The following is a 25,527-nucleotide window of genomic DNA, read 5'->3' on the forward strand; positions in this document are numbered from 1 at the left end:
TCAATCCTGAGATCACAACCCTGGAAGCCTGCACTGTAACGTAGTATCTAACTCCTCGAACTCCCTTTGCAGAACCTCTTCTGCCTCTCTCCCTTCTTGAAGAGCGGAGAGATATTTACAATTTTCCAGCTCTCTGGAACCATGCCAGAATCCTTTGTTTCTTGACTCACACCTGCACTGCCCTTGCTCCGCCCACCCCGTTCCTGTATAAAGTGCGGGTTGCGACGCGATCCTGAGGACTGTGTCTTTTTCAAGTGTGGAGTTCGGTCATGAGTTACCCAACACAGCCGGCCTCTGGGAAGCCGCCTGAATACACGCAGGATGCGAAAACCAACCTGCCCACCCAGGTGTCCCTGGCTCCCGGGATACCCATGGCTCCAGCTCCCGGGATACTCATGGCTCCAGCTCCCGGGATACCCATGGCTCCCGCTCCCGGGATGAACATGACTCCGGCCCCCAATATTTGTGTGCAGCGGACACAGAGCCGTGACTTTTTGGTCTGGTCCATCTTCAACATGTTTTATATGAACATACTCTGTTTGGGCTTCATCGCGGTGGCATTCTCTGTGAAGGTAAACCCTAAGCAGCCTTTCTCTGTTCGGGGTGGGCGGGCAGAAGAGAGCATATGGAAGGGAGGTTGGGGAGTGAATGAGGTGGTAGTTTGAGAGCCCCTCATCTGCTCTCTCCACTTCCCAGGGTGTAGCTAACAATTGTGAAGCCAGGGTTGATACTTTACCTATTGCTCTTGAAGAGATGGCTTGAACTTCAGGAGTGTTTTAGACTGGCTGACGAGGAGATAGCTTCTCCAGAGGAGTTTCACCAGAATGATTCCAGGAATGACAGATTAACTATGTTGAGCTGATGGCTCTGGGCTGTACTCACTGGAGTTTAGAAGAATAGGGGAGGGGTGAATCTCAGTGAAACCTATTGAATATTGAAAGACCGAGACAGAGTGGACATGGAGAGGATGTTTCTTATAGTTGGGGAGTCTAGAACCAGAGGGCACACTCTCAGAATAGAGGAAAATTGATATAGACCAGGGATGTGGAGGAATTTCTTTAACCCGAGGGTAGTGAACCTGGAGGCATTGAGTACATTAAAAGCAGAGGTTGATAGGTTCTTGATTAGTCAGAACATCAAAGGTTATGGGGCGAAGGTGGGAGAATGGGGTTGAAAGGGATAATACATCAGCTGTGGAATGGTGGAGCAGACTCGATGGGCTGAATGGCCCATCTGCTCCTATATCTTATGATTTAACTAGAGAAATAAGTGATTGCCCATCTGGGATGGCCCTGTATATTATTGTCCACCTGCACTGCACTTTCCCTGTAACTGTAACATCACAATACACTTGTCTTTTGATTGCCTGGATGCCCTAATGGAAGCATGATCTGTCCAGATAACATACAGAACAAAAACTTTTCACTCTGTTTCAGTACATGATCCAATCCAGCCAACGTTCTTCCTCATGAGGTAGGAGCAAAGCCTTTGAATATGTTTAGAGGAAGGTATAATAGAAGTACATAAACAAGAGGCTGAAACGTAACCATGGGTAGATGGGAATACAGTTACCCTGAGATTCATCTCAGTGAAGAGCAGGCTTCAGGTATGGACTGGTCGATTATGTGTTTCCTCATTCTCTCTGGTGCCAGTCAGTTAGGAGACTGTTAATGTTGAAGTCAAGGTCGAAAGGGGGAAGGACAGACTGAAAACACAGCTCAGGCCACTGATGGGCAAGTCCTGGAAAAATATGTGAGAGGTACAACAGCAGGGATACGTGTAGAAAGTCAGGTCTGACTAACTTAACCTCACTTCTTGGAGGTAGTTAATGTATCTGGAGAGTTGAGTTAGTCTGCATGGAGACCACAGACGACACTGAAATGCTTCATCTGCATCAACTAAATCAGTGAGAATTGTGCCCGCAAGTGACCATACTTCTGGCCCACAATTTAACTCACACATTTTTGGAATATGAGAGGAAACCAGAGCATCCAGAAGAAAAGCAGTCTGCCACAGGGAGAACGGACAAACTTCTTACCATAAGACATAGAAGCAGAATTAAGCCATTTGGCCCATCAAATTTACCCATGGCTGATTTATTATTCCTCTCAATCCCATTCTTTTACCTTCTCTTCATAATCTTTGACACCCTTATGAATCAAAAACCCATCAACCTCCATTTTAAATATACTCAATGACTTGGTTGCCACAGCCATCCATGGCAAAGAATTTCACAGATTCAACACCCTCTGACTAAAGAAATTCCTCCTCATTTCTGTTCTAAAGAGACATCTCTCTATTCTGAGGCTTTGCCCTCTAGTCCGAGACTCACCAATACAGGAAACATCTCACCTGTATCACAACATCTGCTCTATCTAGGCCTTTCAATACTTGATAGGTTTCAATGAGATCGTCCCTCATTCTTCTAGACTCCAGCAAGTACAGGCCCACAGCCTGTAAAATGTTCCTCATATATTAACACTTTCAACCCATCTTTTCTCAGATAAGGGACCCAAAACTGCTGACAATACCCTAGGTGCAGTCTGACCAGTGCCTTATAAACATAGCCTCAGCATTTTATCCTTGCTTTTTTTATTCTAGTCCTCTCAAAATTAATGTTAACACTGCATTTTCCTTACTTACCACTGGCTCAATTTGAAAATTAACCTTTGGGGAATCCTGTACAAGGACTCCCAAGTCCCTTTGCACCTCTGATTTTCAAATTTCTGTCCATTTAGTAAATAGTTTATACACTTATTCCTTCTACCAAAGTGCATGACCATATACATCCCTGCACTGTATTCCATCTGCCACTACTTTGCTCAATTTCCTAATCTGTCTAAGTCTTCAAAAGAATCTATGCTTCCTCAATACTACCTGCCTTTGCACCTATCTTTGTATTGTCAGCAAACTTGGTCACAAAGCCATCAATTGTGTCACCCAAATTTTTGACACATAACATGAAAATAATCAGAAAACCACTAGTCACTAGCACCAGCAGCCAAACAGAAAAAGCCCCCTTTATTCCTACTCTTCACCTCCTGCCAGTCAGCCAATCTTCTCTCTATGCTAGTATCTTTCCTGTAATACTATGGGTTCTTACAGGGAGCATCGGGAGGCTTAAGTGGTGTAGAAAATGGGAAATATTCCCACCAGCTGATTGTTTGAGGTAAGCAGTATGATGTTTAGGGATTTAGGGATGAGATTTTCCACCCAGAGAGGGGTGGGAATTGAAATCATCTGCCTGAGAAGGTTGTGCAATTTTAACAAGTAACTGGACAAGGTCTCAAATTACCAAGGGATAGAAGGTTACAGATCAAGTGCTAGAAAATGGGATGAGTAGAGATGGCTAATAGTAGAGGACATAATTTTAAGGTGATTAAAGGAAAGCATGGAAGGGGGTAGGGTGGATTCAGAGGTAGTTTTTTCACACAGTGGAATGTGCTGCCAGCACTGGTGGGAGAGACATGTAAGCAACTCTTAGAGAGGCACATGCATGGTTCAATAAATCTACACCTGCTTCAGCTTTGGAAAACAAGGTAAATCGTATTTGCCTATCAGTGTTGACTTACTGATTATTATTTGATTCCATCTGCAAGTTACTGTGGTAAACAATTGATGTGCCTTCTACCTAAAATAATACATTGAAAACAAATAGAACATGACCCATGGGACCAGGACATTACAGAAACATGATTATGGGATGGGCCAGACTGGAAGCTCAATGTTCCAGGGTACAGATGCTACATGCAAGATAGAGGCAGTGAAAGAGAGAAGGGGGAGTTAAATTTTTGATCAGGGATGTACCAGAGAACCATAGAACATTACAGCACAGAAACAAGCCCTTCAGCCCTTCTTGGCTGTGCCAAACCATTTTTCTGCCTAGTCCCACAGACCTGCACCTAGACCATATCCCTCCATACCCCTCTCATCCACGTACATGTCCAAATTTTTTTTAAATGTTAAAAGTGAGCCTGCATTTACCACTTCATCTGGCAGCTCATTCAACACTCCAACTACTCTCTGTGTGAAGAAGCTCCCCCTAATGTTCCCTTTAAACTTTTCCCTTTTCATCCTTAACCCATGTCCTCTGTTTTTTTTTCTCCCCTAGCCTCAGTGGAAAAAGCCTGCTTACTTTCATTCTATCTATACCCATCATAATTTTATATACCTCTATCAAATCTCCCCTCATTCTTCTATGCTCCAAGGAATTAAGTTCTAACCTATTCAACCTTTCTCTGTAACTCAGTTTCTCAAGTCCTGGTAACATCCTTGTAAACCTTCTCTGCACTCTTTCAACCTTATTAATATCCTTCCTGTAATTAGGTGACCAAAACTGCACACAATACTCCAAATTCAGCCTCACCAATGTCTTATACAACCTCACCATAACATTCCAACTCCTATACTCAGTATTTTGATTTATAAAGGCCAATGTGCCAAGAGCTCTGTTTATGACCCTATCTACCTGTGATGCCACTTTTAGGGAATTATGTATCTGTATTCCCAGATCCCTCTATTCTACTGCACTCCTCAGTGTCCTACCATTTACCTTGTATGTTCTACCTTGGTTTGTCCTTCCAAAGTGCAATACCTTACACTTGACTGCATTAAACTCCATCTGCCATTTTTCAGCCCATTTTTCCAGCTGTTCCAAATCCCTCTGCAAGCTTTGAAAACCTTTCTCACTGTCTGCTACAACTCCAATCTTTGTATCATTAGCAAATTTGCTGATCAAATTTACCACATTATCATCTAGATCATTGATACAGATGACAAATAACAATGGACCCAGCACTGATCCCTGTGGCACACCACTAGTCACAGGCCCCCACTCAGAGAAGCAATCCTCCACTACCACTCTCTGGTTTCTCCCATTGAGCCAATGTCTAATCCAATTTACTACCTCACCATGTATACCTAGCGACTGAATCTTCCTAACTAACCTCCCATGCGGGACCTTGTCAAAGGCCTTACTGAAGTCCATGTAGACAACATACACTGCCTTCCCTTCATCCACTTTCCTGGTAAACTCCTCGAAAAACTCAAATAGATTGGTTAAACATGACCTACCACGCACAAAGCAATGTTGACTCTCCCTAATAAGTCCCTGTCTATCTAAATACTTGTAGTTCCTATCTCTTAGTACACCTTCCAATAATTTACCTACAACCAATGTCAAACTTACCGGCCTATAATTTCCTGGATTACTTTTAGAGCCTTTTTTAAACAACAGAACAACATGTGCTATCCTCCAATCCTCCAGCACCTCACCCGTAGATACCAACATTTTAAATATATCTGCCAGGGCCCCTGCAATTTCAATACTAGTCTCCTTTAAGGTCTGAAGGAATGCACTGTCAGGTCCTGGGGATTTATCTATTCCGATTTGCCTCAAGACAGCAAGCACCTCCTCCTCTTCAATCTGTATAGGTTCCATGACCTCACTACTTGATTGCCTTATTTCCATAGACTCCATGCCAGTTTCCTTAGTAATTGCAGATGCAAAAAACCCATTTAAGATCTGCCCCATTTCTTTTGGTTCCATACATAGCCGACCACTCTGATCTTCAAGAGGACCAATTTTATCCCTTACTATCCTTTTGCTCTTAATATACCTGTAGAAGCTCTTTGGATTATCTTTCACCTTGACTGCCAAAGCAACCTCATGTCTTCTTTTAGCCCTCCTGATTTCTTTCTTAAGTATTTTCTTGCACTTTTTTGTACTCCTCAAGCACCTTATTTGCTCCTTGTTGCCTATACCTGTCATACATCTCTCTCTTCTTCTTTATCAGATTTCCAATATCCCTCGAAAACCAAGGTTCCTTATTTTTATTCACTTTGCCTTTAATCCTGACAGGAACATACAAACTCTGCACTCTCAAAATTTCTCCTTTGAAGGTCTCCTACTTACCAATCACATCCTTGCCAGAGAACAACCTGTCCCAATCCACGCTTTTTAGATCCTTTCTCATTTCTTCAAATTTGACCTTTTTCCAGTTTAGAACTTCAACCCGAGGACCAGATCTATCTTTATCCATGAACAAGTTGAAACTAATGGCGTTATGATCTCTAGACCCAAAGTGTTCCTCTACACACACTTCTGTTACTTGTCCTAACTCGTTTCCTAATAAGAGATCTAATATTGCATCCTCTCTACTTGGTACCTCTATATATTGATTTAGAAAACTTTCCTGAACACATTTTACAAACTCTAACCCGACTAGACCTTTAACAGTATGGGAGTCCCAATCAAAATGTGGAAAATTAAAATCTCCTACTATCACAACTTTATTTTTCCTGCAGTTGTCTGCTATCTCTCTGCAGATTTGCTCCTCCAATTCTCACTGACTATTAGGTGGTCTATAATACAACCCATTTAATGTGGTCATACCTTTCCTGTTTCTCAGCTCCACCCATATGGCCTCGGTAGACAAGCTCTCTAATCTCTCCTGCCTGAGCACTACTGTAACATTTTCCCTGACTATCAATACCACCCCCCACCCTTCATCCCTCTGGCTCTATCACGAGAGAGGATATTTCTGGGGGATGGTCAGTGAGGGTTGAAGGGGCTGATTACATTAATGAGATTGTCCTAAAGACCCTCCAACACTCGGGGAATTTGAGGAGTGAATATGTAGAGATTCATAGATTGCTGTAAGAATAATAGGGTGATAATTGTCAGTGATTTCAATTTAGGAGTAGAATGGCTGATTTATTATCCCACTCAACCCCATTCTGAAAATCAAAGTAAACAACATCCACTGATTCTCCTTTGTCTATCCTGCCTGTTATTTCCTCAAAGAATTTCAACTGATTTGTCAGGCAAGATTTTCCCTTAAGGAAACTGTGCTGACTATATCCTATTTTATCATGTGCCTCCAAGTACCATAAAGCACATCCTTAATAATTGATTCCAACATCTTCCCAACCACTGAGGTCAGACTAATTGGCCTATAATTTCCTTTCTTCTGCCTTCCTCCCTTCTTAAAGAGTGGAGTCACATTTGTAATCTTCCAGATCCATTCCAAAATCTAGTGATTCTTGGAAGATCATTACTAATGCCTCCACAATCTTTTTAGCCACCTTGGGATATAATCCATCTGATCCAGGTGACTTTGAGGCTTCTGGTCAGGAAAAGGAAGGAAATGTACATTGCTTTTAGGCAGTTGGGTATGAATGAATCCCTCTGATCAGGGAGAAAATCGAAATAATTGTTTTTGGTGCCAAAAAGAACAATCAAAAGTCAATGCTCACTTAGAATCGCTGTCGTTACAGACCACAAACCAAGCCAGAAAACTTGGTGTTGTGATGAACTCCGACTTAAAATTTAACTGCCACGTTAAGACAATTACAAAATCAGCCTACAACCATCTTAAAAATATAGCACGAGTTAAAGGGCTTATATCTTAGCAAGATCTAGAAAAACTCATCCGTGCATTTATTTTAGTAGGCTTGGCTACTGAAATGGCATTTCCATAGGTCCCTTTCAAAGATCCCTCAGGCAGCTGCAACTCATTCAGAACGTTACTGCTACAGTCCTCACCTAGACCAAAAAGTAGAACATATCACTCCAGTTCTCAGATCATTACACTGGCTTCCTGTCCGTCAGAGGATTGACTTTAAAATAGCTCTACTGGTTTATAAAGCACTGCGTGGTCTAGGGCCAAAATACATCTCCGATCTCTTGCTGCATTATGAACCTTCCCAAGCTCTCAGGTCTGTTTACCATCTCCAGGGGCAAAACTAAACATGGTGAAGTAGTTTTTAGTTACCATGCTCCACATATCTGGAATAACCTTCTGGAATCTGCCCCAACTTTAAGCTTTTTAAATCAAGGCTTAAAACTTTTTGCTGTAGTTTTTAATTAGAATCTCCTGCACTGTAACTTCTATTTATCATATTTTTTTGTGATTTTATTCTCTTATTTATTATCTGAAATTTGATTTTTATATCTTGTTCTATATAGAACACTTTGAATTGCCTTGTGTTTTAATAGTGCTATACAAATAAACTTGCTTGCTCAATGAATATAAAAAGTTTAAGAGCAGGCTTAAGAGAGAAATCAGGAGGACTTAAAGAGAGTATGAGATGGATTGGGAGTCAGAGGTAAAGATAATCTCAAGAGGTTCTTCAATTTTATTTACAGTAAAAGGGTGACTAGGGAGAAATTAGATCCTCTTAAAGATAATGAGGATTGCCTATCTGTAGAGCCACAGGAGATGGCTGAGATTTTTTAATGTTTAATTCTTCTTTGTGTCTACTAAGGAAAATTTAATTGATGTTAAAAATCCTTTTCACATCCAAAAAGTAACAAAGTTTTGGATTATATGAGGTATTTTCAGCCTTAAAACATTTAAATCTGGGCACATCCCCAGGCCTGACCACCTGAGCAAGTGCACTACCAGGCCAGGAAAGGAATCAGGTGAATTGTAGAAATATTTGCTTCATTGTTAGTCACAGAATATATTGTACGTGGCTTGATTAGCAAGTTTAGAATCAGTAGACTGGAACATATTCGGGGATTCATCTTAAGATCTGAATGAATATGCCACAGTTATCACCAACTTCATCAAGACCTGTGTGGATGTATGTGTGCCCTTGAGAACATTCTGAGTCTTAAGAAAGCAGAAGCCCTGGATGAACCAGAAAATTTTCAGTCTGCCGAGGGCTAGGTCTGTAATGTTCATGACTGGCGATCCAGAACAATACATATCCAGGTATGACTTATGGAAGGTCGTTACTTACTGCCTATTACACAACTGCCATTTAGGGCAGCAATGAAGGCCTCCATCTCTGGTGGTGTTCAGGGCTTCCTTCATCATGTCAGTAGCTTCCTCTTGGTTTTAACTACAGTCAATCATGCAAGTCTTGGGTGGAGACTCAGGAATACTGTCACAGTCAGATGCAGAAGGATTCTTCATTGCTGTTTCCATTACAAGGAATACTGCCCCACACATATGTAGAAGGATTCTCCTTTGCTATTTCCATAACAATTTTGTTTTACCAGTCAGGGTTGTTAGCCACGAACCTAACCTGGAGGATCATGGAAGACCATTGTGAGAGTGAAAGGCAATTCTGTGTGAAGTCAGAGACACAATTGGATGCACAACAGTTGTGGCAGGGTTTGCATGACATTACTTCCTATCAAACAAAACCTAACAGCATAAATGGAAGTGGTGCATCACTCCCTGATGAGCTCAATGCCTTTTATGCTGGCTTTGAAAGGGAAAATAAAAGTATACAGTGTGAATCCTCACAGTACAGTATCTGGTGACTCTGATCACTGTCTTGGAGATCAGGATATCCTTCAAGAGGGTAAACTCTTGCAAGATATCAGACCCTGAAGGTGCATGTAGGGCACTGAATAGCAATGCCAACAAACTGGCAGGAGAGATCAAGGACATCTTCAATCTGTGTCAGGGCGAGCTACCTCAATAACTATCATGTAGGGGCACTCATATCTACTGTGATGAAGTGCTTTGAGTAACTGGTCATGGCCAGAATCAGTTTCTGCCTAATCAAGGACCTGGGCCCACTGCAACTTGCCTGTATCCACTACAGGTGTATAGCAGACACAATCACACTGGCTCTTAAAGATTAAACACGAGGAAATCTGCAGATGCTGGAAATTCAAACAACAACACACACAAAATGCTGGTGGAACACAGCAGGCCAGGCAGCATCTATAGGGAGAAGCACTGTCGACGTTTCGGGCCGAGACCCTTCGTCAAGACTGGGTCTCGGCCCGAAACGTCGACAGTGCTTCTCCCTATAGATGCTGCTTGGCCTGCTGTGTTCCACCAGCATTTTGTGTGTGTGGCTCTTAAAGATTAATTTAATGATTACAGCTCAGTGTTCAACAGCATCAAACCCTCAATACTAAACAATAAGCTTCAAAACTTGGGCCCAAGTACCTCCCTCTCCAATTGGATCCTTGATTTCCTCATCAGGAGCCCATAGTCCGTATGGATCAATATTAACATCTCCTCCTCACTGACAAATTTCTTGGGGTGTACTGTGATTCAATTTTTTTGACATTGTAAATTGGATTTGATATTGGCTTAATGGGAGAAGTCAGAGAGTGGCAGATGACTGGAAGTTGTGACTAGTGGTATGCTACAGGGATCTGTGCTGGGTTGTTTGTTGTTTGTCATTTATATCAATGATCTAGATGATAATGTAGTAAACCAGATCAACAAATTTGCAGAGAATCATGATAGGGTCAATGCAAACAGGCTTTTTCCACTAAGGTGGTGGGTAAGACTAGAACCAGAGGTCATAGTGTGTGTACATGTGTAGGCCGGCTGGTGGCATCAGCGCCGGACTTTGGAGCGAAGTCTCCCGAGTTCGAATCCAGCCGGCTCCAAAAAACCTGGAGAGGGATGGGCTCCACCAGGTTTCAGATGCCCAAGACACACCGTATGATGAGCAATCACCAAAAAGATTGGTGCAAAAAGCTTGTCATGGCGGCGCCCCAGCAACTCCACCAGGAGTTAAGGGCACACACACACACAATATGAGGGGGAGCTCCTTCACTCAGAGGGTGATGACAGTGGTGGATGTGGGTTTGATTTCTGCATTTAAGAGAAATTTGGGTAAGTACATAGATGGAAGGGGTAGGGAGGCTATGGTCTAGGTGCAGGTTGATGAGACTAGGCAGAATAATGGTTAGCATAAACTAAATGGGTCAAAGGGCCAGTTTCTGTGCTGTACTGTTCTGTGACGTTTTAAGTCTATACCAAAGGTGCAGCAATTTCTTTCTGTAGTAACTACTGGGATACTTAATAAATATTTGGATAAGATCACTGAGATCATTAACCTCTCACTTCAGCAGTATGTGGTACCCACCTGCTTCAAGCAGGCTTCAATTATATTGATACCCAAGATGAGTATGATGACCTGCCTCAATGATTATCGCCCAATAGCACTTATATCCAGTGATGAAGTGTTTTGAGATGTTGGTGATGAAACATAACAACCCCTGCCTGAGAAGCAACATAGATACACTGCGATTTGCCTACTGGAGCAAAACGTCCAGAGCATGTGCTATTTCATTGGCTCCTCACTCTGGACAGCAAAGATGCATATGCAGGTTTTCATGAATAAGATGACAGAGGTGTTTTAAACCTTAGCAATTCTTTCATTGTCCTCCAAGCACAAAACATGAAGTGTGGATTTAAAAAAAACCTCATGTAATTACGTCATCAGACCAGCCCTTAAAGTGAACCCCAGCTCAATGTCAGTGGTTGTGAATTATGCTTGTTTCCACCCATTACATTTGTCTACACAGGCACCCCCAGAATTCACTAAAATCAGCATTGTGAGCTTGTCCGGATCCCATTTTCAATGGGTGGAGTAATAGCAAGTGGTGAAATAAAGCAGTGATAGAAATTCAACAAACCTAAAACTCTTGTTATTTTCTGTAGCACAGATGGTGGGATATCCATAATAGTAGTTACTATTGATGGGAAGTATTTTTACACCTTATGCGCAGATGCAATTGCCGAGAAAGTCAATGGCTGACAACCTAAACTGGCATTTAGCAGGGTTAATAATCAACCTGTGTTGCCTTAAGTGCTCAAAGTGTGCAAAAATGAGCTACATGTTCATTTTTGGATGCACTGCTGACAAGTATGTCATCCCGGTGACCACAAAGAAAATCTTTACGTCTTTTACTACAGAGACCGTCAGCTGTTGGAAAGTCTGTGCTGCATTTTTCAGCCCAAGTGGCATGTGCAGAAACTCAGAGGCCAAATGGGGTTATCACAGCCGTTTTGGGAATGTTGTCCGAGTACACAGGCACCTAACTAAGTCAGCTTTAGAAAAAAATGTGCTGAAAAGCCTTAGATGTGTGGGACTGGGTAATGATCAGGGATGGTGGCCTCATTAAGGTGTCAGTAATTGCCACATGTGCGGCAACATGACTTGGGGAAGAAATGGAAAGGCGAAGTCAAGGGGCCATTTGATTTGCGTACAATGCCAAGCATTTCCATGTTGGCAAACTCAGCCTTTGCGGCTGCCAGCTTTTCTGGGTTCAGTCTACATGCACAGGCATGGATCGGCAGGCCAGTTGTAGTAATGTGATGCTTGGCCCCATGTTTTGTGACTGAAGTGGAGAATGTGGGTTTGGTGATTTTGGGGAATTTGCCCAGCAATTGAGTGAATTCAGATGCAGTGGTGCATGTGTTTGACAGAGTTGTTGTGGGAAATTTACTGGAGGACCAGGGTAACTCAAAGTCCTTGACATTCACAAGCCATCAGTTCTTAAAATCAACTAACAGTCCTTGGGCACACAAGAAATCTGCACTGAGCAGAGGTCTAGGCACTTTAGCCAGGATGAAATCCCGTGCATAATGACACCTACTGAAGCAGAGCATCATCTGTCTTGTCCCACAAGTATGGATCCTTGTAGGTGGCCTATAGCAAGGTTTCATTGCTCTTTGCCTTCTGATCAATAAGCAATGCGGGCAGCACATTTACTTGAGCACTCATGTCACACAAGAAGCGTAGCCCTGTCAGGAAGTCTGTATTGAACAGTAGGGACCCTGGTAGCTGGGACCCATGATGTTCACAGACCTCCAACATCCTAATGTGTTGGCACTGTCCAAGCAGCGAGGTGGTCAGCACTTCCTGATGTTTGTACCAAAGTGAATGTGGTGAAACTACAGACCTAGTGTTGTCTGTTTTGCAGCTGCGGGCATACGTCTGCTGGAGGCCTTGCTTACTGGGCTGATTGAGGCAGGGAAAGGAGGAGGAATTATGCACCTCTGATTGGCTGAGTGTAAACTATCAGCCATTTTAGTAAGCTCACTATAGTCCATCATGGGTGTAATAGTGAGGGCTAAGCAAACAGGATCAGGCATTTGCTGTATGAAGAGTTGTTTAAAAATAAAACAAGGATGGTGATTTCCCAGGAGAGACAGTATGTCACCCTTCAACTCCAAAGGCCTCGCATCCCCTAGGCTGGGCAAAACAGTAACATTCTGATGTGCTCAGACTCAGAAAATCCAAAAGTCTGCAAAAGGTGAGTATTCAGCAATAAATATTTATCGTGTTCAGGTGGGTGGTTAAGCAAACTCACACTCTCGCTGCTGTCAAACTACTAAGCCACACTACTACATAGTAATATCTGGTGCTAACTACGGAGATTTCTCACAGTGCAAATTGGGCCTCGGCTTGTACAAACTAAGTGAAAGCAGTTTGCTCCCAAAACTCCGGCAGTTCAAAAGCAACTCAGTTGGCCAGCATTTTGAATAACCCTGGAATTGTCCCAGAACATTGGGATCACCAATATAGGTTTTTGTAAATAAAACGGTGGAGACATTTTAATTTTAGGGGAAAACTGTAACAGCCACCTTGTTCTCTGTTTGGGGAACATAAAGCACAATTTTTAAAAAAAATTCACATAATAATGTTATCACATCAGACCAGCAACTTAAAGTGAACCTTGAATCAATGTCGGTGATTGTGAATTATGCACTGATTTCCTCCCATTACATTATCCTACACATACATCAGGATACTCTATCAACCACAGCTTGGCATTTAATATGATCATCCCCTCAAAACTAATCAATAATCTTAAGGACATTGGCCTCAATACTTCCTTATGCAAATAGATCCTGGATTTCCTACATGCAGACCCCAGTCAGTATGGATTGGCAAGAACATCTCCATCGCCATCAGCACAGGTGCACCACAAAGCTGTGTGCTTAGCCCCTGCTCTACTTGTTTTACACTTATGACTCTGTGGCTAAGCACAGCTCCAATTCCACATTCAATATTGCTAGTGACACCGCTGTCGTAGGCCGAATCAAAGGTAGTGATGAATTAGCATATTTGGGGGAGATTGAAAATCTGGCTGAGGGATGAGCTTGAAAGCAGGGAAGTCATGCTGCAACTGTACAGGGTACTGGTGAGACTGCATCTGGAGTCCTGTGTCTAGTTTTGGTCTTCTTACTTGAGGAAGGGTATACTGGCTTTGGAGGTAGGGCAGAGGAGGTTCACTAGGTTGATTCCAGAGATAAGGGGTTAGACTATGAGGAGAGATTGAGTCGCCTGGGACTATACTCACTGGAATTCAGAAGAATTGAGATCTTATAGAAACATATAAAATTATGAAAGGGATAGATAAGATTGAGACAGGAAAGTTGTTTCCACTGGTAGGTGAGACTAGCACAAGGGGACATAGCTTCAAGATTCGGGAGAGTAGATTTAAGATGGAGATGGGGAGGAAATGCTTTTCCCAGAGAGTGGTGAATCTGTGGAATTCTCTGCCCAATGAAGCAGTGGAGACTACCTCAGTACTCAGTAAATATATTTAAAGCAAGGTTGGATAGATTTTTGCATAGTAGAGGAATTAAGGGTTATGGGGAAAAGGCAGGTAAGTGGAGATGAGTCCATGGCCAGATCAGCCATGATCTTATTGAATTATGGAGCAGGCTCAACAGGTTGCATGGCCTCCTCCTGCTCCTGTTTCTGATGTTCTTATGTTAGTGTTGTTACAACTTATTCAATGCCAGCAAGATCAAGAAGCTGATCATGGACTTCAGGAGAAGGACACCAGAGGTCTATGAACCAGTCCTCAGATGATTTGAGGTGGAGAGGGTCAGCAACTTTAAATTCCTCGCTGTTATTGTTTTGGAGGATCTGTCCTGGGTCTAGCACGCAAGGGCAATTATGAAGAAAGCACATCAGCACCTCCACTTCCCTAGGAGTTTGTGGAAATTCGGCATGACATTTAAAATTTTGACAGACTTCTATAGATGTGTAGTAAAAGTATACTGACTTGCTACATCACTGCCTGGTATGGAAGCACCAATGCTCTTGAATGAAAAACCTTACAAAAAGTGGTGGATATGGCCCACTCCATCACAGGTAAAGCCTTTCCTACCATTGCGCACATCTACACAGAACATTGTTGCAGGAAATTAGCATCCATCATCAGGGACCCCCCATCACCCAGGACATGCTCTCTTCTTGCTGCTGCCATCAGGAAGGTGATACAAGAGCCCCAAGACTCTTATCACCAGGTTCAGGAACAGTTACTTGGACTAAAGGGGATAAATACACTCAACTTCACTTGTCCTGTTATTGAAATAGTCCCACAACCAATTGACTCACTTTCAAGGGCTCTTCGTCTCATGTTCTTGATATTTATTTATTATTGTTTGAAATAGTGTAATATTGGTAGCTTTGGTTGGCTATTTGGAGATTTAGTTGATTGCTGAACTTGGCAAAATATTTGCAGATGTTTCGCCTCCAATTGAGAAGCCATCTTCAGTGCGCAGTTGAGGGTGTTGTCTCCTCAGAATGATAGCTTATATATCCCTTCCAGGTCTGAATAGATGTGGATTAAGTGTCATGATCTAGTTGGCTGGTTCAAAACACTGAAGAGTTTAGCAGTAGAAGATTCTGATTGGCTAGCTTCAAGAGAGGTACTTTGGAAATGTTTGCTTCGCTGTCCAGATCCTGAGATTACTGGTGATTCATTGATTGTTGACGTTGTTGTTTCTTTTTTCCAGAAGGGTTCAGATACCAGATCTACATCAATGTGTTTGTTGGAGGATTCTTTTGTAGAGAACCACACTTCGAGAAATTCTTGTTCTTTTCTTGTTCTTGCTTGAGTCAAGACTCTGACTGGCATCCAGTTGAATGGTGTCCTTCTTCGTCTTCATGAGCTGATACTAGTGAGAGTGGGTCATGCTTTCAGCTCACTAGCCTGGTCTTTTACACTTTATGTATGTATTTGAAAAAACTTTTGTTATCCTCCATTCTTATTGGGTAGCTCACTTTCATTTTCCATCTTTACTTTCTTCATGACTTTTTGGTTGGCTTTTGTTGATTTTTGAAAACTTCTGAATCCTCTAAATTTCCACAAATTTTTGCTGTATTATATGCTCTCCCTGTCTTTTCCCATAACACTTTGGCCACCGTGGATGCCATCTGATCCTTGGTAGGGAAAGCTTGTGCATATCTGGTGTAGTGAACCATGAAGATTAAGACATTCGCCCTGGCGCTGGCATCTGGATCTATTGAGAGGAAATCTATACACACCAGGTCCAGGGGCCCCGCACTCAGCAAGTGGAACAACTGAGTGGCCCTTGTAGGCAGCGTCCTCCTACGTGTACATCAAATGCATGACTTGCAGTATTCTTCTACCTCTGGCTTCATTCAGGGCAAGTAAAACCAATCTCTGAGCAATCCATAAGCCTTTTCAACCCCTATATGTCCAGAATCATCATGAAGTGACTTCCAACACAATCCTCTCAGGCAGAACCAGCTGGGAACGCTGAGGTCGGTCCAGAGGTGACATGACCCGGTGTAGGATCTGGTTCCTCAACTCCAATCTGGGCCATTCTCTCAGCAGCGTATTTTATCTTCTCTGCCTGAGCCATGTCTCCCTTTTTGACTGCTGACCAAATGGTACTGATGCTCTGGTCATCTCACTGAGTAGCTGACACTTCCCCAGGACTCAATTTGGTAACTGGTTTGTCTTCAGAGCAGTCAGTTTACAGTAAACTTGTGGAATGGCATCATCAGAACCTCCCAATTGATCTACCGCTCGATCCTGCCCTTGCCTTCCATCTGTCTTCACCATGTTGGTAAACTGGAACATGGCTTTCGCCCCCGGGGCAGAAGCAGTCTCCCACTCTTCGTCCCTGCCCAGCCCTTCATGCACATGTTGGGACAAAGCATCAGCATCAATGTTCCTACTTCTCGGCTGGTACTTAAGGCTGAAATCATAGGCAGACAACACTGCCAACCACCGATGGCCTGTGGTATCCAGTTTTGCCGAGGTCAGGATATAATTTAGGGGATTGTTGTCCATCCTCACCTCAAACTTGGCACTGTAGAGGTAGTCACTCAGCTTTTCCACCACAGCCCATTTCAACGCATAGTTTTTCTCAGAGAGCAACAGACTCCAGCTGACAAACACAACAGGTCTCAACCTGGTGCCCTGATCCCGATACAGGACACCCCTTAAGCCCTCTTTGTTGGCATCTGTATGCAGTACATACAGCAATCAGGGGTCTGCAAAAGCCAGCACAGGCACCTGGATCAGCATCTCCTTCAGCGACTGAAAGGCCTCTTCACATTTCGCATCCCACATCGGTCCAAAAGGATCCAAAGGGCTCAGAAACTCTTTACCCTCCTCTCCTTTTGTCCTCCTCCCTTTCTTCCCCAGTGGATGGTAACCACACAGAAGCTGATTTACAGGGTGACTCACTTTCACATAGCCCTTCACGAACCTCCAATAGTAACCACAGAACCCGAGGAATGAGCACAGAGCGCTCATAGTCCAGGGCCTTGGCCATGTGCTCATCTATCTTAGATGGATGATAGGTACTCCAACCCGTGAGACTATGTGCCCAACGTAGCTGATAGACATCTTTCAGAACTGGCAATTGTCCAGGGAAGGTTTTAACCCTTCAGCTTTCAGGCAGCCCAGCACCTTCAGTAGCCTTGCTTCATGTTCCTCCAAGGTGGACCCAAGCACTATGAGGTCATCCAGATATACCAATACCTTAAGCGAGTTCATATTCCCCACCGGTTTCTCCATGACCCGCTGGAAGGTTGCAGGGGCTCCCGATATGCCCTGGGGTATCCTTTTGAACCAGAAGAATCCCAGTGGACATATAAATACTGTCTTCTCTTTATCAGCCTCACTCATGGGGATCTGGTAATATCCACTCCTCATGTCCAGCACACTAAACCACTTCACACCGCTGAGACAGGCCAGCGCATCTTCGCTCCTTGGGACCATGTACTATAGTCCACACACATCCGTACTTTCCTACTTTTCTTCCGGGCCGCTACTACTGGGGACGCATAGGGGTTTCTGGATTCAGTGATGATCCCAGCTTCCTTCAACTTACACAAATACTGCCGAAGGTCTTCCACCTCTTCAGTAGCCAGTCGCTACGACCTCTCTCTGAACAGGGTGTCCTGGGTCACTTGGATAGTGTGGCGAGTGCTCTTGGAACAACCCACATCAAACTCATCAGTGGAAAAGATACCTTTCAGCTTCAAAATCTTCTTTATCAACGTCCTCTTCCAACCCACTGGTACCAAAGAGTCCCTGAAGTTGAATGACTCAGCAGTAAACTTTTCCCCTTTGCAGAGGTTTTCTCCCCAGCTTGTCTCACTGGGTCACCAGACATTTCCATCACTGGGAAAAGATGCACCAGGGTCATCCCCCGCTTGAAGCTGACCTCTCTCTTCACAGTATTCCTGGCAATCCCTGCCATCCTGTTCACCTGTACAACTGAAGGCTTCTGCAGTTTGGGCCTCACCAGCACCCCAGCAGGTAATACCGACTCCTTCTTGTGGTCTTCTGGAGCGTCCACTAAGAGGGCCTCGGCCTCAGGCTTTTCAGGAAATTTGGGGGTCCCCATTACTTTCACTACTTCCACAGGCTGTAACACGATTGGCTTTGACTGGGTGAACCACACAGTCCCTCATCTAAACTTAGTATCCGGTCCAATGCAGCCATGCACTTCCTCAAAAACAGCTCAAAGCACCGGGTGAACAGACAATGTTCTCAGAAAGCTCTCGCTAGCCTTCTCCTTGTATGCTCCCATTAGCCTCCTCACAACAGGAGTGTTGGTCTCCACCAGAATTAAAATGCTGCCCTTCTCAAGGGGGTCCAGACAAACCAGCACTAATGTATCCAGGGCCTCAGCCACTCCCACATCGGCCTCCGAAAACTCCAGCTTCACTGACAAATAACCAACATATGGATAATCACCAGCACTAAGACCCTATGGCTTTAGCATAAGTACTCTATCCATAGTGATACACTGGAGCTTGGCCCCACTGAGCCTTCAGGAGTAGGGTTTCCTGGTTTATTGCTGGGTATATGTTTCCCTGTGGACATCAGGCCATTCCCTCACTGGGTCTCCTTTAAGTTTCCCGACGTCTCTCTCTGCTTAGATGCCCAGGGGCTCACTCTCAAAGGGGTTTCCTGTCATCCACACTCCCACCTGAAGTGCCCCTCTTCACCACAGTTATAACAGACAATACTAGTCGCTCCCCTTCTCGTGGAACCCAGCCACCAGCAGCCCTCTGCATAGCAAGTCCCCTTAGGGGGTCTGCCTCTCTATCAGTTCCATTGTATAGCAGGGGAGGGCACACCCACTGATAACAACTGGGACATCTCAGTTCTCAGCTCTGCCATGATCTCCTTTACCACTCCCCGAGTTGGGCTATCTGTGGTCACTTCAATACAAGGGGCCACTACTGAGAACTGTACCCTGCTGACAGAGCCCTCCTGCATCTCCGATGCATTCTCCTCCTCCTGTACTTCTCTGATCAGCTCAACAAACAAGGGAGGGGGGCACGTCTTACGAGACAGTCGGAAACACCAAAGGATCAGGTGCTGGGACTGGGTGCCCTTTGCTGTCTGGTCCATTCTTAACTGAGCCACCTCAGCCACCTGAATGGCCCCTCTGCACCACAAGCAATTTAGTTGCCTCTCTAGCCGAAAGATGTAGGCAGAAAGCTTCTCCTCCTTCTCCTAATGCATGTTCTGAAACCCTGATGTGCTCCATTGGGCTTCCTGTTGTGCCAAATGCATTTTCCAGTGCCCGCATGTTAGCCGCAGCAGAGGCAAGGGAGTACTGGGACTTTACAGTTCTCACAATGTCAGCATATCTACCCTCTCAAACTCTCAGCCAATCTCTGTATCTTTATATCATCAGAGCACAAACACTCATCTAACAACTCAGAGGTCTGCTCCGCCCAAGTCTCATACTCCTCTACCCCCTTATGGGTGGGCGTTATTCCAGAGAATATTCTTAGCTTCCAATAACTAGGACCCTCTGCCTGTGCACTGGGCCATTTATTCACTAGAGAGGTAAGGGCTGATACCAACTCAGAACTCTCACTCTTCACTGGGTGACAGAGACTAATTAGATATTTCAAATCTGACCGCTCCTTCCCCACACTCCTCAGAAATGAGAGAACACTGTATTTGAAGTCCCTGCTTCCACCTATAGGAGACTCTACTTGCAATTCGGCCCGCTCTGCCAGAACTCTCCTCCTCCCAGAAAGTATAGCCAGCCCACTCCCCCATCACCCTTACGCCAGCAATAGTCTGAACTAAAACAAAGTCTGTGCCCGCCATTTTATCAAATCTCCGCCCCACAATCGTAACTTTGCCGAAAGCTTTAACAGTACTTAAAAGTTGAATTAACAATTCATCCGGAGTACGAATATCTACCCCACTCAACACGCATGCATTAGTTACCGGTAACTACCACTCAACACGCACACATTAGTTACCGGTAACCCTGTAGATGCACACCACTGCTCCACCCCGGCAGCATCCATACCAACACAGACTTAAACACACAACCCACTGGTTCAATACTCGGGGCGATCACACAGCATCCAATGAAATCAATCCCAGAACGATACACCCACAGTTGTAACAGTCCGGTTTGGCCGGCGGTGTTATTCTAAGGAAGATTGTCTCTGGCCCATCAAACATGTGGAATCTGAGGTGCAAAACCTCTTGTTTGTGTGGATTATCTGTGTGGTCTGTTCTCCCACTACAAATCAGTAGCACAAAATAACAGACAGTACACCATATGCAGTTAAGTGATTTAGCTTTATAATTCTTAATTTGACTAAAGGGTTAGTAAAGAAAAACAAAAAGAGAAGGGCCCATTTTAATGAAACAGTCTAACGTGCACGTTGGAGCTCACAGTTTCCCTGTCGTTGGTCCAACATCGATTTCACCTGGGCTTCATCGACTCCTGGCCCACTCCAAGTCAGCTCCGTTTGCTGTCTGTGACCTCCCCTTTCTTGTGACTTCTTTCTTCATCTCTCGCCAAACCAAGAGACCTATCACCTCACTCTCAGGCACACAACAAGAAAAAAACACTCCCTTCACTGGACGACGCACATTCCAAAGCCCCTGTTATCTCTAGTCATAACCCAAACACTGATGCTACAGAAAAACCATTACATTAGGGCTTTACACATAAAAATCTTCAGTCAGAAGTGCTGAGTAGATGATCCAGCTACACCTCCTCCAGAAGTCCCCAGCATCCCAGATGTCAGTATGCAGCCAATCTGAATCACTCCAGGTAACATCAAGAAGTGGCTGAAAGCACCGGATACTGCAAAGGCTCTGGGCCCAGACAAAATCCTGGCAATAGTCCTGAAGACTTGTGCTCCAGAACTTGCCATGCCACTAGCTAAGCTGTTCCAGTACAGCTACTAGAGCAGGTCAAAGGCTAGGAATCCTGTGGCGTGTAACTCACCTCCTGACTCCCCATAGCCTTTCCACTGTCCACAGGGCTCCATCACCACACAAGAAGCCTGACACCATCCCATACAAGGCAGCCACTTGATTGGTACCCCTTCCGCAAGCATCCAATTCCTCCACCATCGACGGACAGTTGCAGCAGTGTGTACTACCTACAACATGCACTACAACAACACACAGAAGTTCCTAAGGCAGTACCTTCCAGACCCAAGACCATTACCATCTAGGACAAGAGCAGCAGATACCTGGGAACACCAGCACTTGGAATTCCCCCTCCAAGTCACTCACCATCCTGACTTGGAAACATATTGCCATTCCTCCATTGTCGCTGGGTCAAAATCATGGAATTCCCTCCCTAACAGCACTGTGGGTATACCTACACCTCAGGGACTGCAGCAGTTCAAGAAGGCAGCTCGTCACCACCTCCTCAAGGGCAACTAAGGATAGGCAATAAATGCTGGCTTAGCTGGTGCAGTTGCCATTACTAGGGAGAAAGTGCTTGGGAAACTTTGTAGACAAGTCATCTGGACCAAATGGACTACACCCCAGGTTCTGAAAGATGTAACTGAAGAGATTATGGAGGCATTAGTAATGATCTTTCCAGACTAACTATATTCTGGCATGGTTCCAGAGGGCTGAAAATTGCATATATCATTCCAGATTCAAGAAGGAAGGGAGGCAGAAGAAAGGAAATGATAGGTCAGTTAGCCTGACTCTAGTGGTTGGGAAGATGTTGGAGTCGATTGTTAAGGATGAGGTTTCAGAGTATTGGAAGTATATGGTAAAATAAGCCAAAGTTAGTATGGTTTTCCTAAGGGGAAATCTTGCCTGACTAATCTGTTAGAATGCTTTGAAGATCTGCTTGACTGTTGTGTTTTACTATTTATTGTTGCGTTTGTTATGTTATGATTGCACTTGCCCCGGGAAACGCTGTCTCATTCTGCCCTGCAGAGCTGATGTATGGTTGGAATGACAATAAAGTTTTTGAATCTTGAATCTTGAAATAACAAGCTGGGTAAATCTTGTAAAATACCTTTCCAAAGTCGAGACAGACAATCTTCATTGCCTTATTTTCATCAATTTTCCTTGTAACTTCCTCAAAGAAAAGTATAAGATTGGTTAGACATGCTGACAATTCTTAATCAGTCCATAACTATCCAAATACTTGTATATCTAGTCCCTCAATATACCTTCTAATAACTTTCCCACTACTGATGCCAAGCTCACTGAGCTACAATTTCTTTTTTAAAAAAGGAGCCTTTTTATAATTAGCTATTCTCCAATCCTCCAGTACCTCACCTGCTGCTAAATATCTCTGCTAGCATCTCTGCAAATTCCACATTTGCCTCTCATAGGGTCTGAGGGAACACCTTGTCAGGCCCTGGGGATTTATCCACAGCTATTTACCTCAAGATGCCAAACACATCCTCCCCTGCAATCTATATAGGGTCCATGACCTCACTGCTGCTTTGTCTCTCTTCTAAGAATTCTATCTGTCTCCCAAGTAAATACAGCTGCAAAAAAAAAAAATTAAGCTATCCCCCATCTCTCTTGGCTCCATGCAAAGACCATAAAACATAGGAACAGGATTAGGACATTTGATCCATCAAGTCTGCTCTGCCATTCAATCATGGCCAATCTTTTTTTCCCCTCTGCAGCCTGCTCCCCAACCTTCTCCCAGTAGCCTTTGATGCCGTGTCCAATCAAGAACCTATCAAGATCTGCCTTAAATACATTCAATAACCTGGCCTTTACAGCTGTCTGTGGTAATAAATTCCACAAAGTCACCACCCTCTGGCTAAAGAAATTTCTCTGCATCTCTGTTTTAACTGGGTGCCCCTCCATCCTAAGGCTGTGCCCTTCTGTCCTAGACTCCCCCATCATGGCAAACATTCTTTCCAAATCTACTGTCTAGGCACAGTTCAAACCTCATCTAGGCACATGTTCAAATGTCAACATTTGAAAGGTTTCAATGAGATTCCCCCCCCCCCCACCACATCCTTCTAAATTCCAGCAAGTACACACCCAAAACTATCAAACGTTCCTTGTATGATATTTCATTCCCGGAATCATCCTTGTGAACCTCCTCTAAACCCTCTCCATTGCTAGCACATCTCTTTCAAAATGAGGAGTCTAAAACTATTCACTCAAGGTGAGGCCTCACCAGTGCCTTATAAAGCCTCAGCATCACATCCCTGCTCTTGTATTCTAGACCTCTTGAAATGAACTTTAACATGGCATTTGCCTTCCTCACCACTGACTCATCCTGCAAGTTGACCTTTAGGGTGTTCTGCACAAAGACTCCTAAGTCACCCTGCCTCTCAGATTTTTGGATTTTCTCCATGCATTTTCCAACATTGTATTTCATTTGCTACTTGCACATTCTCCTAATCTGTCTAAGTCCTTCTGCAGTCTATCTATTCTTCAACACTACCTGCCCCTGTACTAATCTTCGTATCATCTGCAACCTTGGGAATAAAGCCATCCATTCCATCATCTAAGTCATTGATATACAACATAAAAAGAAGCAGTCCCAACACCAACCCTAATGGAACATGATTCGTCACTGGCAAACAACCAGAAAAGGATCCTTTTACTCTCACATACTGCCTTCTACCAATTAGTCAATACTGTAACCATGCCAGTAACTTTCCAGTAATACCATGGACTCTTGACTTGGTAAGCAGCCTCATGTATGGCACTTTGTTAAAGGCCTTCTGAAAGTCCAAATATACAACATCCACTACATCCCCTTTATCTATCCTACATGTAATCTCCTCAAAGAATTCCAACAGTTTCATCAGGCAAGATTTTCCCTTAAGGAAACCATGCTGACTTTGTCCTATTTTGTCCTGTATCACCAAAGATTACCATTCTGATCATTCAGCGGACTAATTCCTTGCAATCCTTTTGCTTTTAATATTTCTGAAGAAGCCATTAGGATTCATCTTTACCTTGTCTGCTAGGGCAACCTCATGCCACATTTTAGCCCTCCTGATTTCTTTCTTATATCGTCATGCACCTTTGGAGAAGGAATAAAAGCGTGGACTATTTATTTTTAAGTGGGCAGAAAGTTCAAAAATCCAAAGTAGAAAGGGACTTGAAAGTCCTCGTGCAAGATTCCCTCAAAGTTAACTTGCAGGAAGGCAAATGTAATGTAAATATTCATTTCGAGAGAACTGGAATATAAAAGCAAGGATGTAGTGTTGAGGTTTTGAGATTTTATATGGCACTGATGAGTCCCTACTTCGTGTATTATGAGCTGTCTTGAGCCCCTTATCGAAGAAAGGATGTGCTGACATTTGAGAGGGTTCAAAGAAGGTTCACAAAATTAATTCCAGCATTGAATGGCTTGTCATATGAATAGGGTTTGATGGCTCTGGGCCTGTATTCACTAGAGTTCAGAAGAATGAGAGGTGACCTCATTGAAACCTATCAAATGGTGAAAGGCTTTGATTGAGTGAATGTTTGCTATGGTGGGGGAGGCTAAGACCAGAGAACTCAGCCTTAGAATCAAGCAGTATTCTTTTAGAATGGAGATGAGGAGGAATTTCTTTAGCCAGAAAGTGGTGAATCACTGGAATTTGTTGCCACAGGCTGCTGTGGAAGCCAAGGAAGGGATATGGGGGGGCACAGGAGGTTGGGGCTGAGAGGAAAAATGATCAGCCATGATGAAATGGCAGACCAGACTTGATGGGCCAAATGGCTAAACTCTGTTCCTATATCTTATGGTCTTATTTTTTTGTGTTTATGTGTCTTCCACAGTGAAGACTGACAAAATGCTTATTCAGTTTATCCACCATTTCTGACCACCATTACTTACTCAACAGCACCATTTACTGGTAGTCCAATATCTGCTCTCATCTCTATTTTACTCTTTATACAACTGAAAAAAAACTTTTGGTATTCTCTTTTATATTTTTGGCTAGTTATCTTTGTAATTCATCTTTTTGCTCCTTATGGCTTTGTTTATTACCTTCTGTTTTTTTAAAAAGCTTTCCAATATAACAATTTCCCATTAATTTTTGTTGTATTATATGCCCTCTCTTTTGCTTTAATGTTTTTTTTTACTTCTCCCCCACGGTAATGTCATCCTGCCTTTAGAATGCTATTTCTTTGGGATTTATAAATCCTGTGCCTTCTGAATTGTTCCCAGAAACTCCAGCCATTGCTGTTCTGCGATCATCCCTACTAAGGTTCTGTTCCAATCAAGTTTGGCCAGCTCTTCTCTCATGGCTCTATAATTC

General features: G+C 43.7%; 1 protein-coding gene across 1 annotated transcript in view; it reads left to right on the forward strand.

The window, feature by feature from the left end:
* The first annotated feature begins 244 nt into the window (after positions 1–244).
* LOC140728783 (dispanin subfamily A member 2b-like) overlaps positions 245–25,527 on the forward strand; it is a 32,337-nt gene continuing 7,054 nt past the window's right edge. Inside the window, exon 1 of the mRNA XM_073047740.1 lies at positions 245–572. Coding sequence (XP_072903841.1) covers positions 270–572 — 303 coding nt within the window. The 5' untranslated portion in view covers positions 245–269. The remainder of the gene's footprint in view (positions 573–25,527) is intronic.

Source organism: Hemitrygon akajei, chromosome 6, assembly GCF_048418815.1.
Source record: "Hemitrygon akajei chromosome 6, sHemAka1.3, whole genome shotgun sequence".
NCBI lineage: Eukaryota > Metazoa > Chordata > Chondrichthyes > Myliobatiformes > Dasyatidae > Hemitrygon > Hemitrygon akajei.